General features: G+C 40.9%; 10 protein-coding genes across 10 annotated transcripts; 5 read left to right on the top strand and 5 right to left on the bottom strand.

The window, feature by feature from the left end:
• Positions 1 to 89: 89 nt before the first annotated feature.
• On the bottom strand, positions 90 to 1,715 carry NEHOM01_1882 (uncharacterized protein; the record flags this gene model as incomplete). Its single annotated transcript, XM_051490760.1, has 1 exon — positions 90 to 1,715. The coding sequence occupies one exon, from the start codon at positions 1,713 to 1,715 to the stop codon at positions 90 to 92; it is 1,626 nt and encodes a 541-aa protein (XP_051346720.1).
• A 761-nt stretch (positions 1,716 to 2,476) lies between these two features.
• Positions 2,477 to 6,814, bottom strand: NEHOM01_1881 (uncharacterized protein; the record flags this gene model as incomplete). The annotated part of the gene is made up of 1 exon (XM_051490759.1): positions 2,477 to 6,814. One exon carries the CDS (start codon positions 6,812 to 6,814, stop codon positions 2,477 to 2,479), a length of 4,338 nt encoding a protein of 1,445 aa, XP_051346719.1.
• Positions 6,815 to 7,446: 632 nt separating this feature from the next.
• Positions 7,447 to 8,073, top strand: NEHOM01_1880 (CDP-diacylglycerol--inositol 3-phosphatidyltransferase; the record flags this gene model as incomplete). Its single annotated transcript, XM_051490758.1, has 1 exon — positions 7,447 to 8,073. The coding sequence occupies one exon, from the start codon at positions 7,447 to 7,449 to the stop codon at positions 8,071 to 8,073; it is 627 nt and encodes a 208-aa protein (XP_051346718.1).
• A 317-nt stretch (positions 8,074 to 8,390) lies between these two features.
• Positions 8,391 to 9,737, top strand: NEHOM01_1879 (uncharacterized protein; the record flags this gene model as incomplete). Its single annotated transcript, XM_051490757.1, has 1 exon — positions 8,391 to 9,737. The coding sequence occupies one exon, from the start codon at positions 8,391 to 8,393 to the stop codon at positions 9,735 to 9,737; it is 1,347 nt and encodes a 448-aa protein (XP_051346717.1).
• Positions 9,738 to 10,313: 576 nt separating this feature from the next.
• Positions 10,314 to 10,748, top strand: NEHOM01_1878 (small subunit ribosomal protein S19e; the record flags this gene model as incomplete). Its single annotated transcript, XM_051490756.1, has 1 exon — positions 10,314 to 10,748. One exon carries the CDS (start codon positions 10,314 to 10,316, stop codon positions 10,746 to 10,748), a length of 435 nt encoding a protein of 144 aa, XP_051346716.1.
• A 930-nt stretch (positions 10,749 to 11,678) lies between these two features.
• Positions 11,679 to 12,347, top strand: NEHOM01_1877 (uncharacterized protein; the record flags this gene model as incomplete). Its single annotated transcript, XM_051490755.1, has 1 exon — positions 11,679 to 12,347. One exon carries the CDS (start codon positions 11,679 to 11,681, stop codon positions 12,345 to 12,347), a length of 669 nt encoding a protein of 222 aa, XP_051346715.1.
• Positions 12,348 to 12,670: 323 nt separating this feature from the next.
• On the bottom strand, positions 12,671 to 13,276 carry NEHOM01_1876 (diphosphoinositol-polyphosphate diphosphatase; the record flags this gene model as incomplete). The annotated part of the gene is made up of 1 exon (XM_051490754.1): positions 12,671 to 13,276. One exon carries the CDS (start codon positions 13,274 to 13,276, stop codon positions 12,671 to 12,673), a length of 606 nt encoding a protein of 201 aa, XP_051346714.1.
• Positions 13,277 to 13,737: 461 nt separating this feature from the next.
• On the bottom strand, positions 13,738 to 15,042 carry NEHOM01_1875 (phosphoglycerate kinase; the record flags this gene model as incomplete). Its single annotated transcript, XM_051490753.1, has 1 exon — positions 13,738 to 15,042. The coding sequence occupies one exon, from the start codon at positions 15,040 to 15,042 to the stop codon at positions 13,738 to 13,740; it is 1,305 nt and encodes a 434-aa protein (XP_051346713.1).
• A 384-nt stretch (positions 15,043 to 15,426) lies between these two features.
• Positions 15,427 to 16,266, bottom strand: NEHOM01_1874 (CCR4-NOT transcription complex subunit 4; the record flags this gene model as incomplete). Its single annotated transcript, XM_051490752.1, has 1 exon — positions 15,427 to 16,266. One exon carries the CDS (start codon positions 16,264 to 16,266, stop codon positions 15,427 to 15,429), a length of 840 nt encoding a protein of 279 aa, XP_051346712.1.
• Positions 16,267 to 16,327: 61 nt separating this feature from the next.
• On the top strand, positions 16,328 to 17,032 carry NEHOM01_1873 (20S proteasome subunit alpha 6; the record flags this gene model as incomplete). The annotated part of the gene is made up of 1 exon (XM_051490751.1): positions 16,328 to 17,032. One exon carries the CDS (start codon positions 16,328 to 16,330, stop codon positions 17,030 to 17,032), a length of 705 nt encoding a protein of 234 aa, XP_051346711.1.
• Positions 17,033 to 17,137: the final 105 nt, after the last annotated feature.

Genomic DNA, 17,137 nt, shown 5'->3' with positions numbered 1-17,137 from the left:
TTTGAACTAAATACTTTTGTTTTTTCCATATAAGGCAAATTAGGTCGAGTTGTTTTTGGGGTTTGGATTGGGATTTTCATTAGTCCGTTTTAGGAAATGTTAGTATTGGGAGGGGTTATATCGAAGGTTAGTCGCATGGGAACGTTATCCATAGCGGTCTGAGATTGCTTGAGATTAGAGATCGCCGTGTACAGATTAGTGATTGCTTTGGAGCCAGCCCGTTTCTTCTGGACGTACCTGTTAACAGCCATGGCTGAACAGTTCTGGAAGATTATCTTAGGATTAGCTACATATCTAGTGAGACGCAAAGTGGTCAGCAGCATAGCATACAGCTCTCTATCGACAAGAGGAAGCCGCGCTAGAGAAGGGGATAGACTTTTCTCAATATTGCACACCACAGCCGAGTATTGAGATACAATTATTTGGCAGTGCGTGTCCATAAACGTAACTTGGGCCTTAAAGGCAACGGTCTGGTCGGGAATAGATAGACCAGATATATTGCGCACTGCAACTTTGGCTACCTCAAAGGCCTCCTGGAAGCTTTTATTCCAAGCAAAGACCGCATCTTGTTTTAAGAACGGACAAAACGGCTTCAGAAGCTCAATTCGATTGGCAAGGTACGGAGCAAGATACCCAACTAAACCCAGAAAGCGGCGAATGTCTGTGGTGCAGTTTGGAGTGGGACAGGCCAAAACCTTCTTCACAATATCTGATTTAGGAAGCACCAAGTTGTGTGTAACTCGTGTGCCAATGAAATCAAGCTCCGGCACCATAAAGACCGACTTCTGGTTATCAACTTCCAAGCCCGTACCTTTAAGTGCAACTAGCACCTTTTCTAAATCCTTAGTATGCTGGGCAATTGTAGGTGAGAAGACTAAAATCTGGTCCAAATATACCGATGTGCACCGCTGGTCATCACTATTCAGTGAATGGGCCACTGAGTAGTGCAAGTAATTCCTCGCGTACTTGTACCCAGGCGGCATGACCTTGAACTGATACGTCCGCTTTCCCAGCTTAAAAGCCAGCATGTGCCAGCACTGCTCCTCAATAGGAATCTTGTAAATGGCCTCCTTTAAATGAAGCCGAGAAAAGACTTCCATATCCCGAGCACCTACTAGCAAAGACTCCCGAGTTGGCAACGGCATATCTATTGGTTTTACGTGAGCATTCAAAGCATTAAGATAAAGACCAAGCAGGGAAGTCCCATCCACAGTAAGCACTATCATGGGATACGTTAAAAAGTTCGATCGGGCGGTTAGATTACTAATGTATCCTTTCTGCAGATAGACACTCAAATACTTCTCTATCTTCTGTTGCGCACTTGCAGATAGGCCGCGGTAGTTGGAAACCAACTCGTGTGAATTTATCACTGGAATAGATACGGGAAGAATTCGTGCATTTAGTTGATCACCATATGCTTTCACTTTGATCATAATTTCCTCGACTAGCAGATGTCCGGCACGTGCCATATACTGCCGTCGTATTGCCTGCAGGTCTGCACTATTTTGGACATCATTGCTAAACTCACAGTCAATGATGGCTTTCTCTTCCTGAATTTCGCGCAATCGGCAGCGCCAATGGGTATGGCCCTTTTCCTTACAGAAATCACAAATGGCTTGTGCATCTTGTGCTTGATTTTTCGCCTTAACTTGTCTTTGGCTGAATCCTCTATTTCGAGGGCCTTGAATATTCTGTCGATACTTGTGTTCAGGCATTGGGGCTAATGTTATGCTATTCAAAATAAAAAGTGTCTATAAGGTGATGTGGTAGTGAGATTAAAGGTTAACAAGTCACTGGGACGGGTCGTAATGTCTGTTGTAGGATCAATGGGCTGTACAATCGACCGATCTTATTGGCAGTCGCTAAAATCAATAGATTGTAAGGTTTTATTTGGTTAGTATTTGTATTAGTAGTTGTATTAGTATTTGTATTAGTATTAGTATTAGTAGTTTTATTAGGGTCAGTTGAGTTGAGTTATGTTGAGTTAGTATTGTATTGGATTGTGCTAGTATTGGATTGTGCTAGTATTGGATTGAGTTAGTTGATGCTGGAGTTACAATGTGAATATAGACGAATTGGGTTAGATAATCAAGAATACATCATTGATTTTGAAATATTCATTCAACTGCTATTTCAAATGAATCAGGATGTTTTAGCCAAAGTAATTTGGCATATCTATCTACAATTCGATATGACGTCATCCTCTCACACCCACATTTATCTAATAAAAGGTACCGGTGTTCGGATCAAGGAACGTCTTTAATGGAGTATGTATTGGTCAATGGATGTTATCCATCCCATGGGCATTACACTAACCCAACTCAATACTAACCCAATATCAACCTAACCCAACTTAATACCAACCTAACTCAACTTAATACTCACTCAATTGGATACCAGGCGCATCTTTATTTATATCTATTGGTCTTATAACAAAACGAGAAGGTATGCTTGTAATGTATTGGGTTAAAGGGAATTAACCAACAACGTTGGCAGCGGCTTCGGCCCCTTTAGCAGCAACCTTGGCTGCGATACTCTTAAGGATTGGCTCTTCAAAGATAGCAAGAATAAAGACAGCCGAGATTGATAGAGCAATGATAACAACAAAGGAAGTAATGGCTCGACTATGCATCTTGCGACTAGGATCTTCTGCACCGTCAAGAAGATCGTGCTGGTATTGTTGCTCGCTTCTTTTGGGATTAAATAGCGTACCGCCATAGAAGACCACGGTCGGCATGATCAGAGCATAAGAAACTGGAACAATTGATCTAGTGGCCAAGCCAATAAAGCTATTAAAGAACAGACCCATATGCAAGGCCATAAGGGCTGCTACAATGTAAAGCCCATACTGCAGAGGTCGTCGGTACTTACTCCAACCAGGTCCAAGCGACATGCTGCCGATCCAGCCCATAACAATTGATACAAGCGCAGCCACAGTGTAGCCTTGGAAGAGCCAATGAGTAAGGCCAGTGTCTTGTCCTAATGAAAGGTAATCGAAGCGATAAAGCAATCCAAGGCACATAATAATAGTAAAGACTAAGACAATGTTTAAGATTAAGAAGAAGTTTCTAGCGATGCGCGGTGGTTTCTCCTGGCGAGCAACTACACCCACATATACCAGAGATAAGGCCATAACTCCCAATGCTGCAACGAAGCCAAAGACCGGGAAAGAAAGCATATTCCCGGCGGTAATTAAAGCGAAAACAGCTAGTAGAGTTGCACCAGCCTCGATTAAAGACTCGACCGCTTTGGCTAGAATGGGGTTACTCCTTTCTATTTCGTTTGCTTTGGCAATAAGATCATGGGCCTGTTGCAATATGTCATTATCTTTCTCTTCTTCTCCTCCGGGGATTATGTTCTGAGGATCATGTGTTTCTGTTTCTTCTTCTTCGTCTTTCTTCTCCGAGGATGTGACAACTGCCTCAGAGCCTTTGTTTTCTTGAGTTTGTTCCGCTTGAGTTTGCTCTACTTGAGTTTGTTCTGCTTGAGTTTGGTCTACTTGAGTTTGTTCTGCTTGAGTTTGGTCTACTTGAGTTGGCTCCACTTGAGTTGGCTTCACTTGAGTTTGTGCGGCTTGGGCCATGCCTAGCTTTGTTATATCGGTTGCTAGTTTATCTGCGAACTGATCTATTGTTTGTGGCGTGGGTTGTGGTGTTAGTGGAGTTGATTGGGCTGTTTTCTTAGGTTCATTTGTGGTGGTAGCCGAGAGATCTGGAAGTCTTATATGGACGGTTTTGTGTTTAGAGCTAGTCTCTGGCTCGATCTCATTGATACTAAGCAAGTCAGTACTAGGCAAATGGTAGTCATCACCGCTGAGCTGTGGTTGCTTGGATAAAGATGCTGGTGCCGTAGCTAATTTAGACAAGGGAGTTTGTGAATACTCATCATACCAATGGGGTTGAGTTAGTACTGGTTTTTTGTGTGCTAATGCCATTGATAATATGTCTGTTGATGATGCATCAATTTTTTCTGGATTTGTGCTTGCCGGATCGAGTAATTTTCCTTTTTGGGTAATATTGCCCGAGTGCTGATAATTATATTCATAATCATCATAAAGCTCATCGAAATCAATAAAATCTTGCGTGTAAATATGCTCGGCAAACTTCTCATTCTCTTCTCTATCGAAGTCATCTAGAAGACCGAGGATTTTGGCTATTTCGTCCTCACCAAATAAAAGTGACTTATTTGATTCACTATCAGCAAGAACATCTGTTTGTGGTTGTTGGGCGAATGCAAGCTGATTGCTTAGCTCATCTTGAAGCGGGTCGGCTATCTCTTCTCCGGCTCGGTTTATGGTGGTGTGTGGAAGCACCATAATGGGAGTCCGGTTGATTGCGGGGGCGAGCTTTTGCTTTAATACCGTCATAAGACTGGGTTCATTTGAAGGGACAGCAGATGAACTCTGGAGTGTTAGTTCTTGAAGATTAACTCTGTCTTTCTGGGTTAGAAAGGGTGCAAGTATGTCTTTAACGGCTTGGAGTTCAAGACCCGTTTGGACCGCATCTGTATTCGGGTGCAATTGTAAAGTGATGTCGTGGTGCTGGCAAAGGACGAAGTTCTCCTGGCAGTTTAGCAAACTGGTTTGAATTTGGGTTGGTTTGGGAGCCATGATTAAGAGGGCCGGGCCTAGTTTGCTGCGCCTGTTTTGCTTCATTTGCACATCTATTTGGTCCTGGTGTTGGAGGAGAATGTTGATCGGGTAGAGTGTATCTGAGACGGGAATCCCGTCTATTTCAAATGTTTGCGGGTTCTCTAAAATGTGGCTTTGAAAGGATAGTCTGGTGTATACATTTTGAAAGATCATATCGTCCCTAACAAAGGAGTGCGTAAAGAGAAGGCTTTCCTTAAACGCATCCACGAGACCCAAAGTACTGACCTCTTCCGGCATATTCATAACGCCTTTGCTCGCTGGCACACAGCTATTGTAATAGAAGAGATTGAGAACGTTCTGTATCTTGACAGCACTCCCTACATCCCGCAGAACAATAGGGGTAATCCACTTCTCCAAGTTATTCATGAAAAAACGACTGTCTCTTATCTCCTTGTCTGTGCTACTAAACTGCTGCAGATAAGCATATCCGACAAAGACATTCATAAACTGCTGCAGTGATGAGGTAGAGCCTACCATGGACAGATCTTTGCAGCAGAGGCCAAGAATATTGTAACAGGCTATTTCAAGTATGTCTGGTTGAACACCGGCGGGAAAGAATATCTTATATTGTGCGGCTAGAAACTGACTGGGCGTTTTATAGCTTGAAAATGGAACCGATTCTAGTTTGGCTATTTGTTGTTCGATAAGATCCATGTGAAAAGAAGGAAGATAATTCTCTTCTACTATCCTTGTTACGACCGTTTTAATTGCAGCTTGCCGAGTGGCCAAGTCCGTACTTACCAAACCTTTCCAACAACTATCAAAGGCCGTCTTTAGAGTAACTGCCCACGTAATGTTTGCTTTTACTAACTGATTGAAGCGATCCGGCCGAGTGATTCTTTCCAATTCCCTGTGCAACGTGCTTAGGTCAGCCCGGCACTGATCTATCGCACTGGCTAATTGTTTCGTAGCCAGTGGATCGTATAGGGCTGTTTCTATCATCTCCAACCGACGTATCAGAGCAAGCTCTCTTCTCTTAATCTGAATGATTGACTTTGCTTCGTCTTGTTTCTGATAGAAAACTCGTTGCTCAGTACTTGGATCAGCCGTCTGTTTTCTCTGTATTTGACTGGATTGGCTGAGATCCAGCAGTAATAAGTCTATTTCTAATTTATGCAGTTGAGTTAGCTGTTGCTTAAGCTTGGCGACTTCTTCAGGAGTTATTGTTGAAGAAGAGGAACTGGCCACACCTCTACTCTGCCGATACACATAATTATATAATATCTCGCTTAACTGAGGCGACTGGTAAGTTGCTAGCACGTCCGGGTCTACTTGTGTTTCAGCTAGGCGACCAATAGACCGTTGAAGCTTTGTAGTTAGTGCAACAAGATCAGTATTGGTCTTTTTTCTAACCAGATCACTTGTCTGGTCTGATAAGTGCGACCTATTCCGTGCATTCTCAGTTGGTTTATTTCCCCGTAGTCTTCCTAATCCCAAATTCCGACTTGACTCATTAAACAGCAGCTGATCAATCTTATCACGAACGCTTTGATCAACATTAGCTAAAACTTGTCGAACGGCTGCTAATTCCTTCACTACGAGATCTCGATTCGGCTGCAATAAGTCCATCAATTCCTGGCACTTCTTCATACATTTGTCTCTATTCTGGAGTATTTCATCCTGATCTAGTCTCCGATAAGCAGACCAACTTCTCTCCCCGGCTATTCTATTCATCCAAGCTCCATTATCACACCATGAATTTACACCCTTACTTGAGCCTTGAACAGCTTGACTAGCCGAGATCAGTCCAAATAATAACCCAATTCCAAGCCAAATCATTATATTGTTAAACATTAACATCACTAACCCCTGCCAGAAATAACCCAATATAACCCAAATAAGCTCTAACCAACCGCCTACCACTATTTCCCCTCCATCAACCAATCTCAGCCCAGCATAACCACTCCTTTTATCATGCTCATGGGAGAGAAAGTTCCTCTTAGCCACTACTAACTTGATCAAAGACTTTGTAGCAGCCGAACCTTCTAGACGTTTATTCAGGTAATCAGATATCTTAGACAGTTGGTTTCCCAAAAGATCCAACTTAACCGCAGTGCAGCATTCACATGCCTGCCTTGCATCACTCCCTTCTCCATCCTGTCTTATTAATCTACTAACCACTCCTTCATTCTCACCAATTCTATCCAGTGTACTCTCTCTCATCCTCCTTATCAAATCCCAACCCAATACTAACCCAATCTTAAGCCTATTACTTCACTTCTATTTAATTGTTTATCTCTGATCTTTCAAACAAGATAAGTTCACTATCTCTGCAGCTTATTTCCTAATAAAGTAGAAGTCTATCCAAGTATCTCATTAAGCCAAACTCCTACTCTAGTTCCATCAACAATTAAGTAATGGGGATTCTAATGCACAAGTTCTTTATTTAGTCAATACCAATACAATCTTAAACCAATACAATCTTAAACCAACTCAACTCAACTTAACTCCACCAAACCCACCCGATCCCAACTCAACTCAATTTAACGCCCATACTTACCTTCATCTATGCCCCAGGCACTAAACCGACGAGGTCCTGTCCGAAAACGATACCCCGGAGTCTTCCGCCGCCTTCTTTCCTGCTCTTCTAGTAAAGACAGCTGGGCAGCGATTGATGCACCTCGGGGCTTCCTTATAAAGACAACATAGATACAGTACTCAATCAAAGAGAAGAAAAAGAAAGCACTCACACTTATTACCGAAGACATTACTAACGAGATAATCGTATCAATACTAGGCCCATCGAGCATTCTTCCAAAAAAAAGGCCCATATATATCCACTTATCTTTTAATCCATGCAGAACTCTACAGCACCCAAAACCCATCTTAAATCCTCACAAACCCTATCCAATACCAAAAGCACGCTTTTCTATTTACCCAATCTGATCGGATATTTAAGACTTTTCCTTCTTCTACTCTCTCTTTTCCTTAGCCCTCGCCTTTTCCTTCTCTTCTATGCTACCTCTTATCTATTAGATGCTCTCGATGGCTATTTAGCTCGAGCTTACCACCAAGAATCCCAACTTGGCTACATTTTGGATATGGCTCTAGATCGGGCCTCTTCAACTGTTTTATCTCTTCACATAGCAGCTAAGAGACCAGCTCTTTTACCATTCGTATCCACCATTGTTGTACTTGACTTAGTTTCTCACCTATTCTGTGTAGCCGTCTCATTACAAAGCAAGAAGTCACATAAAGATCATACTTCCAGTCCCGACTCCTTCTCCACTCGCATTCTTTCTCTCTACTACAACCGCACTACTCTTTTCCTTATTTGTTTCGCCACTGAAGCCTTTATGCTCAGTCTACTTTTCAGCCACTCTCTTCTTATCACTCTTCTTCTCACTCCCCCATTCCTCTTCAAGCAACTCACCAATATTCTCCAACTCCACCAAGCCTTACACTGGTGCAGCCTACACTAACCCAATAAATCATTTACTAATCACTATCTACTTTACTCTATCTCACCAATCCACACACCCCCCCCAACTAAACATCTACTCTATCCCACCAAGACCATCTCATTTACACAATATCAAAATCTATCAAGATACCATTACTGCCTCCAACTTCACCCAACGCCAACACCTATCCCACACAACACCTAACCCAACCCCTAACACCACTTAACACAACACCACTTAACCCCACCCAACTCAATACTAACCCAAATTTAATCTCATATCATTACCAAAAATCACTATCATTGCCCCTTAAATATTTCTTTTCTTATCCCATTATGCTTCTAGTTAAGTGTTTGACTTGGTTTCCTCTTTTTCTGGGCCAGGTTATATCCCGGCTGGAAGATTCAAATCCAGTCCCTCGGCCACCGATAGACTTTGCTTCACTTTCTAATCCAAGTAATACTACTCAGGATAATACATGTAATAGCTGCAGTAACTCTACTACTAATTCCGATAACTCCAATAATTCCGATGGTTCTACTTCTCTTCCATTTCCTGATGCCAATCTTCTCTCTTCCTTTCTAACTAACTGCGGCAATTATTTCGGAGTAGCTCTAGCAACCTCTTCCATTCTTGACAATGCTGCCGCCTTCTTTCCTAAAACCAACTACCCCGAGTCTACAGATCCATCCAGTAACCCTAAAACCCCCCATAATCCCAACGATCCCAATAGCACTCCCTCCTACTTTCCCACCCTCTACAACTACCTAATCCAATACGAGAACATCGGTCTAAAGCACTTATTTATTCCAGACCCAACTCAACCCAATTCAACTAACCCAAACTCAACTCCACCAAACTCAACTTCATCAAACTCAACTTCACCTAACTCAACTCTACCCAACTCAACGACACCCACTGGTATTTTCCCTACTGAATATTCCCGCCTTGTTTTCTCTTGTTTAATAGGCATTGGCTATACCTTATTTATTTGGGGTGATAATCTCCGCCACTTCAATCTAACTCTACTTATCTTTGTTTATCTTTTTACCTTTATCTTCAACTCTCTCCAACAAACTACGTATCTTACTACGCCTCTTCTATCTATACCCATTACTAGTTCTTCCCCAACCAAACCCCAGCCACTCAATCTTCCCAATTCCACATCAATCCCAGTCCAACCTTTCTTCTTCCAATTTCTCCATTCTACTCCCGGTAAAATCATTCTTTCCCTCCTTCTTTGTGGTCTTATTAGTTTCCTACTTATCTATTTAGTCCAACTCTTTTTCAAAACTTCTATTCTAATCGGTCTCGGCTGGTTCTTTTTCTTTGGCCCTGGCCGCTATCTTATTCAAACCACCAATACATCCGTATCTCTAGCCGCTCTAGTTGCCCTCTGTATTTTCTCCACTCTTTGTCTACGCTATCTAGAAAAGCGTCTAGAAGCCTTTGTCTTCCGTATTTTCTTTGGTTTCTTTGGCACTACTATTCTCTTCTTCGCCAGTGCGCAAATCCTCAGCATACCTTTCCATCTCCCAGCCATTCTTCTCAACTTCCCAACTCCCACTCCACCCGAGCAACCTACAGCCGAGTTCTGCACTCTCCTTCTAGCCACAACCATTTCCATCCACATCCAATCCATCCAACTCTACAAAGTCAACTATCCCTACCCACCACCCTAACAACTCAATCCCACCCAACCCATTGTACATAAATTTACCCAATCTTATCTACATATTTATTTTGATTTACCCAATACTTTACTCAATCTAATCTAATAAAATCACAACTTAACTCAACTCAATCTAATCTAATCTAATCACAACTTACTTTACTCAATCTAATCTAATAAAATCACAACTTTACTCAATCTAATCTAATAAAATCACAACTTACTTTATTCAACTTAATCTAATCTAATAAAATCACAACTTAACTCAACTCAATCTAATCAACTTTATTCAACTTACTCAACTCAATCTAATCTAATAAAATCACAACTTAACTCAACTCAATCTAATCAACTTTATTCAACTTACTTTATTCAACTCAATCTAATAAAATCACAACTTAACTCAACTCAATCTAATCAACTTTATTCAACTTACTTTATTCAATCTAATCTAATAAAATCACAACTTTATTCAACTTACTTTATTCAATCTACTAACCCCACATAAACCCACCTAAACCAACTCAACCCCACATCAAACCCAACTCAACTGAATCCTTTTTTTCTTTTATTTTCATAACCCCAGATGAAAGTAGAAGAAATTGAACCCGCAACGTTCATTGCCACTTTAGCTAAGACTTTAGTTGAAGAAAAGAAGATTGAAAGACCAGCCGAAGCCGAATACATTAAAACAGGCCATGGAAAAGAAAATGCACCTCAAGATCCTAATTGGTATCATATTAGAGTTGCTTCTATCTTAAGAAAGCTCTACATGGAAGAGCTTAAGTCCCCAGAGAAGCTAAAACACGGCTTTGGAACTCTTTGGTTTGCTCAAGTCTACAGTACTGCTAAGAATAACGGACATAAGCCATCTCATACTGTTACTGGCTCTAAAAGTCTAGTAAGAAGGATTCTACAAGGCTTAGAACGAGTAGGTTTTGTATCGCAAATTCCTAAAGGAGGTCGCCGACTTACTTCTACTGGACGCAGCTACTTAGAAGCAGTTAGTGCTAAATGTTAACTAACTACTTACTAATCATTAAATAACGTCTTAGTTTATCTTTTGATTTTGATTTTGATTTGATTTAGATAAGATTAACGTAAGATTTGGTTTGATTATCGTAACTCAACTTAATGAAGTCATGCCTATTTAAACCATCCATGAACTTAACTCAATCTAATACTATCTAATGGCGTGTATGAGAATTACCAAGACTATTAATTAGCAGACGAGTTGGTATTAAGTAAGTATTTAGTGTTTGACATCATCTAAGTTGGTGTTCGACATCATCTAAGTTGGTATTAAGTTGGTAGTGAAGTTACAAGTATTATATAGAGATTATGAGATAGATAGATAGAAATTAAGAAGAGCGAGATAGAAATTCATCTAGATCTCAAAGAGACAAGTAAGCATTAGATATCTGATGGAAGAGGTGAGTCTCTAACTGAGTAATCTAAAGAACGCATCCAATACGTTGCACCTTCTTGACAATCACCTTAATACCACCTTAATACTACACCTACTATCTGAGTAGCCCAATACAATACGTTCCTTTGTCTTTGATTGAGTTGGTTTGAGTTGGTTTAGGATTAAGAGGAATCTTTCCTCCTATGGTTATGACATAAACTTAACCCAATATCAACTTAACTCAACTTAACTAACCTTGTACTAAACTCAACTAACCTTGTACTAAACTCAACTCAACCTAACTCAATACAATATTAACCCAATATCAACTCAACCCAATATTAAACCAGTACTAATCCAATACTAAACAAACTCAACTCAATCCAACTTAACCCTAAACAACCCCAAACAACCCCAAACAAACTCAATCCAACTCAAACAACACCAAACCCAACCCAAACAACCCAACTCAATACCAACTCAAACTCAATCCAATCTAAACTTATCTTAATCTATATATACTTTAGTTTCTGTTTTTTAGCGATGCAAATTACATACAAAGCAGCTGAGGGTTTCTTCTTACTAGCACCGATTATTCTTTCTTATATCTATAAGAGTAAGATTAACAGTTTATTAGCCGATAACATTTTCTATTTTAGGGTAGCATTTGTACTATCAGTCTTATTAGATTTAGGAATAGCTTATGCTATCAAGTTAAGAGTAGCTAAATTACAAGTTGGTACTAAGATTCGCTTTGTTAGTGATGATTACGTCACTGTAACTAAAGAGGCTAAACCGGCTGAGAATAAGACTGAAGAGAATAAGGGAGGAGAAGAAGGTGAAGGTGAAGGTGAAGTTGAGACAGAAATGACTGTTTGTGAGTATGATACTAAGGTGATTAATACTCATATCTCTAAGATCTTATCTAGTGCTTTAATTCATACGGCTATTCATTTAGTAGTTAAAACACCTCAACCTATTATGATGCTTATTCTAAACCCATTAAAGAATATGTTCTTCTTCCCGATGTACATTGAGTATGTACGTGGTCGGTCAATGCTCAGACCTTTCTCTAGGAATGTTATGTTTGAGATTGGAGAGAAGAAGAGTACTGAGGAGGGAGAAGAGAAGGTAGGAGAAGAAGAAGAGGAGAAGGAGAAGAAAACAACTACTCCGCCTAAGAAGGATAAGAAGTTGAAGAAAGAAGAGTAAGTGCTTAATAAATTGAGTTAAGTTAAGTTAAGTTAGTATTGAGTTGAGTTGGGTTTTGAGTTGAGTTGGGTTGAGTTAAGTTGGTGTTGTATTGGGTTAAGTTGGTATTGAGTTGTGTTTTGATTTGGTTGATATTGGGTTGGTTTGATTTGGTATTCTGTTGTGTTTAATTGAGATGATATCTTATCTTATCTCAAATCTTATCTTAACTTATCTTAACCAAATCTTATCTCAATTTAACTTATCTTATATCAACTCAACTCAACTTATCTTAACTTATCTTAATTTAACGTATCAGATTGTAATAGTTGTTGCTGGTTTATTTAGATGAACTGTGCAAATGTTTGGGACTCGTTGGTGGCGGGTTCGGTTGTGCCGGTTGGGCGGGGGTTTTTGACGACTAGGTCTTTGTTGCGCAGACGGGGGTGCTCTCTTTCCTTTTCGACGAGTACGGCTTGCTTGAGTACGACTTTGGTGATGGCTCGGACTTCGGAATGAAGAAGGGCATCTTCAAGAGTCATTTGTTTGCGGACACGTTCGTGTCTTTCCTTCCAGTCGTCGAGGACACGGGTGACTTTCATCATGTACCAATCAATGCCGGCTTCGGTAAAACTTGGAGTTGTATCTATTTCTCCGATTAGTCCGGCTTCTTCTAGGGCCTCTTTGCCGGCGGCGTAGTAAGGTGGCTCGTTGTTATCAACACCTCCTTTGGGAAGAGTTAGTTTGTGCTTGCGACGGCCATTGACGAGGAAGACTTGGCCATCAAGAATGGGAATACACCCGACGATTTTGCGGGCTGGGTTGTTCTTTTTGGCTTTCTTGGTCTTCTTGGCGCTGTATCTCTTTTGCGGGCCACGAAGAAGAATTGGCCATAGAACAAAGGCGCACACTGCTATGCCGATAAGTACAGTAATTACTTGCCGCTTCATGTCTATCCTACCTGCCGGCTTTAAATAGTCTGCCAAATGGTTTCATCTTAGATTTGTTTCACCAGCATAACACTGTCACGTGTTAAGATTGGATTAAGTTAGTATTAGGTTGTGTTGTGTTGGATTGGTCTAGGATTAGGTTAAGTTGGGTTGGGTTGTGTTGGTAACAACATAACCAAATACTATCTAAATGCTATCTAAATGCTATCTAAATGCTATCTAAATAATAAACAAAATCCGCCCTATTGGACCCTATTAGAACGTGTCATATCAAATTATGTCCTCCTATACTAACACAATACTCACACAATACTCACACAATACCAAGCCCACACCACCCCACATAACCTAATCCATTTATTTTAAAGACCGGAGTTATCTAGGCCCTGGTCTACCGTTACTTTTGATTGGTTCAAACTCACCCCAACTAACTCAATCCTAACTAACTCAACCTAACTCAATTAAAGCCTATCTGCGAGGGCATCAATCCCGGGAAGAATCTTGCCTTCTAGAGCTTCAAGAGTGGCACCGCCGCCGGTAAAGACAAAATCGAATGCACTAGTATATCCGGCCCGATGGATATACCCTGACGTGTCTCCTCCTCCGGCACAGAACATTGTTTGTGCTTCTTGCTGCTGTAAGCTGTGTTTTTGGTTCTGAATGGCCTCTAAGGCCTGTTTGGTGCCCTGCTCGTACTCAGTCTTTTCGGCCATGCCTAGTGTGCCATTCCAGAACACGCGCTGACTCCGTTTTATTAAAGACCCGAGTAACTTTCCCGAGGCTTCACCAATATCACGAACCTCTTCCACCTCTGTTTCTAAGATCTTACTAGCTAGCACAGTCCGCTGATCGGCTAATCGGTAGTCTACCGGTAAAAAGACCGATGTTCCTTCTTGACTTGTTCGCTCAATAATCTCCTCTACATCCCGATCAGGAATCTTATTGAGAAAAGGTGTGCCCAGTAGTCCACCTAAGAAGATATTAGCTGCAATACCTGCTAAGTTCTTCACTAACCCAATCTTATCTTCTAGCTTACACCCGCCAATAATCAGCAAGTCTATTGGTTTACCCGTGTTTGCTTTAAACCTACTTGGATCATTAGCTACTGCTAAAAACTGGCTTATCTCCTTCTTACTAACCGCTCCCGGCGATCTTTCCTCTAATGGCCTTACATTCCCCAGTAGAAAGCTTATGCCTTGCATTTCGGCATCCACTAACAGTCCGGGAATTTTCTCCAACTTCACTCCCACCACCGAGTAGTCTTTCCGATGCAGCACTCCAAACCCATCACTTACCATAATATCACAGTTCATAGCTATAAACTGATCAAACAGTTTCTTACTAACTGCATCCCCCACTGACTTTTCTACACGCAAAGTCCTTAAGTTCTGCACTACTCCCCACTTTTCCCCTATCTCTTCCCCCCGCATGAACACTAACTTAAACTGCACACTTTCTCCAGCCAGCACTAACTCTTCATTAAGAGCCGCAATAACCGGCTCAACCCCACCCGAAACAGCACTTGATATTGGATCAGCCACACATTCAGGCCGTCCCAAATGCGTGCCAATAATCAGTCGTTCAACTCCCTTCCGGAGCAAGAACTGCAACGTCGGAATTGTTCCTTGAATCTTAGCCCGATCGAGGACTTCACCACCTCGCAAAGGCACGTTATAATCCACCCGTACAAACACACGTTTCCCTTTCCAATCTACCTCTCCCAAAGACTTTTTCCCCGCATATACTTCATGTGACCATACCCGCATTGTTTGTATATATCTTATTTGTATATACCTTAACTTTTAATCTATTTATGACGCCAATTCCAATCCTATTGAGTTAGTATTAGGTTAGGTTAAGTTTGAGTTGTGTTTAAGTTGTGTTAGGTTGTGTTTAAGTTGAGTTGTGTTAGGTTGTGTTTAGTATCGCATCAACTAACTCAACTTAACTTAACCCAACTTAATACATCATCTAACTTAACTTAATACATCACATAACATAACTCAACTTAACTCAATACTAACTTAATACATCACATAACCCAACTTAACTCAACTTAACCCAATACATCACCTAACTCAATACTAACTTAACTCAATACTAAACTTAATGTAAACTAAATCTAATTACTTATCTATTTAATTGTATCATTACTTCTCGGCACAGATACTTTTAACCTTCTGCTCATACGCCTCTTCTCGGCCCCGGCGATAGAAGGGATTAAAATGACAGCTTTCATAATGTCTCTGACGCACTACTCTATCTGGTTTAAATAAGAACAACTCCGATAACTCCTCAATCTCTTCCAACCCACCACTACCACTACCACTACTCAACCCACTACCACCAACTACTCCACTACTACTCTCACCCATACTACTACTACCAACTCCACCCATACTATCCTTCCCTTTCCCTTTCACCTCAATAATCTTCTCAATCTTCGTTTTCAGCACCGACATCTGATCCCGAGCAAATGAATCTTCCACCCGCCCTTTCTCATGCAAGTACAAACATCCATCATTACTACACTTAATCCCTCGTAAGAAAAAGGAGCAATACTTAGTAGTCCCAAACGTACATCGCACAATTCTATCTCCTAACCTAAAACTATCCATCTCCCTAATAGCCTCAGCCGCACACTCTTCCTTTAAGTACGTAATATAAGCACTAAACATCTCCTCTTTACTACCACCCACCCGATTACTACTACTATTACTACTCACCCGATTACCACTACTACTACTACTACTACCACTACTATTACTACTATTACTATTACTATTACCACCACTATTACTTAATCGCCGACTTAAAACTACTTTAACTATCTCACCAAAGCCGCCAAAAAGACTCCGAGAGCAAAGAATTTCTTCTCGGGCGAACTCAGCCGGAATTCCTACGGCATAGACTAAATTACGTTGTAAAACCCTTATATTTTGTAAATCTTCCTTATCTCCTACTCTTCTTTCCATGGTTTCTAGCTGCATTTTTCTTAAATAGCTGGTTTCACAATAAAAATAGAGGATCTACCCTTGTTTTTTGTTTAGTATGTCAAGTAATGAGAGATACAACTACTTTTCGATGTTTACTCCAGAGGGTAAAGTTTTGCCAATTGAAAGTGTGATTAGATCTACTGAACATGGTGGTGTTTGTGTGGCTTTGCGTAATAAGACATCTGGTCTAATTATTGCCCAAAAGATGGGTAAACAGGATAAATTTACTGAGGGTAAGTCTAAAGTCAAACAATTGGATGAGTATTTGGTTTATACTTATTCGGGTATAACTAATGATGGGGTGCAATTTGGGGAGAGATTGAAGCGGAAATTACAGAAGGAGAAGCACCGGACGGGAACGGTCTTAAGTATTGCTCAGTTGGTGGAGGAGCAGCAATTTCATAATGGTTTGGAAGTAATGCGGTATGGGAATAGGGCTCCGGGAGTTTCAGTGATTATTTTAGGGGTGGAGAAGTCGGAGTTGGTTCTAATGGAGATGACGCCGACTGGTGAAACTATTCCTTCTTTTGGGTGCTGTATTGGTGCTCGGGCTCAATCGGCTCGGACTATACTGGATAGTCAAGGTGACCGGATTTTAGGAATGTCTGACAGTGAGTTGTTGGAGCTGGGAATGTCTGCTTTTAGGAATGCCATCAATAATCCTGAGGTTTTATCTGGTGAGCATTATGATATTGTACAAGTTAGTTTGAGCACGGGTGTGTGTTTTCAAAGTCCTAGTAGTTCTTCGCCATCTGGTTAGTATCTGGTTGAGTTGGTTTTGAGTTGGTTTTGGTATTGGGTTATCTCTTATCTTATCTTAAGACAATAGTAAATAAAGGTTAGTTTGAGTTAGGTTTAAGTTAAG

Source organism: Nematocida homosporus (assembly GCF_024244095.1).
Source record: "Nematocida homosporus strain JUm1504 chromosome Unknown 4560, whole genome shotgun sequence".
In the NCBI taxonomy this organism is placed as follows: Eukaryota; Fungi; Microsporidia; genus Nematocida; species Nematocida homosporus.
The sequence above is the reverse complement of the archived record's forward strand: the minus strand, read 5'-3'. Positions and strand labels throughout refer to the sequence as shown.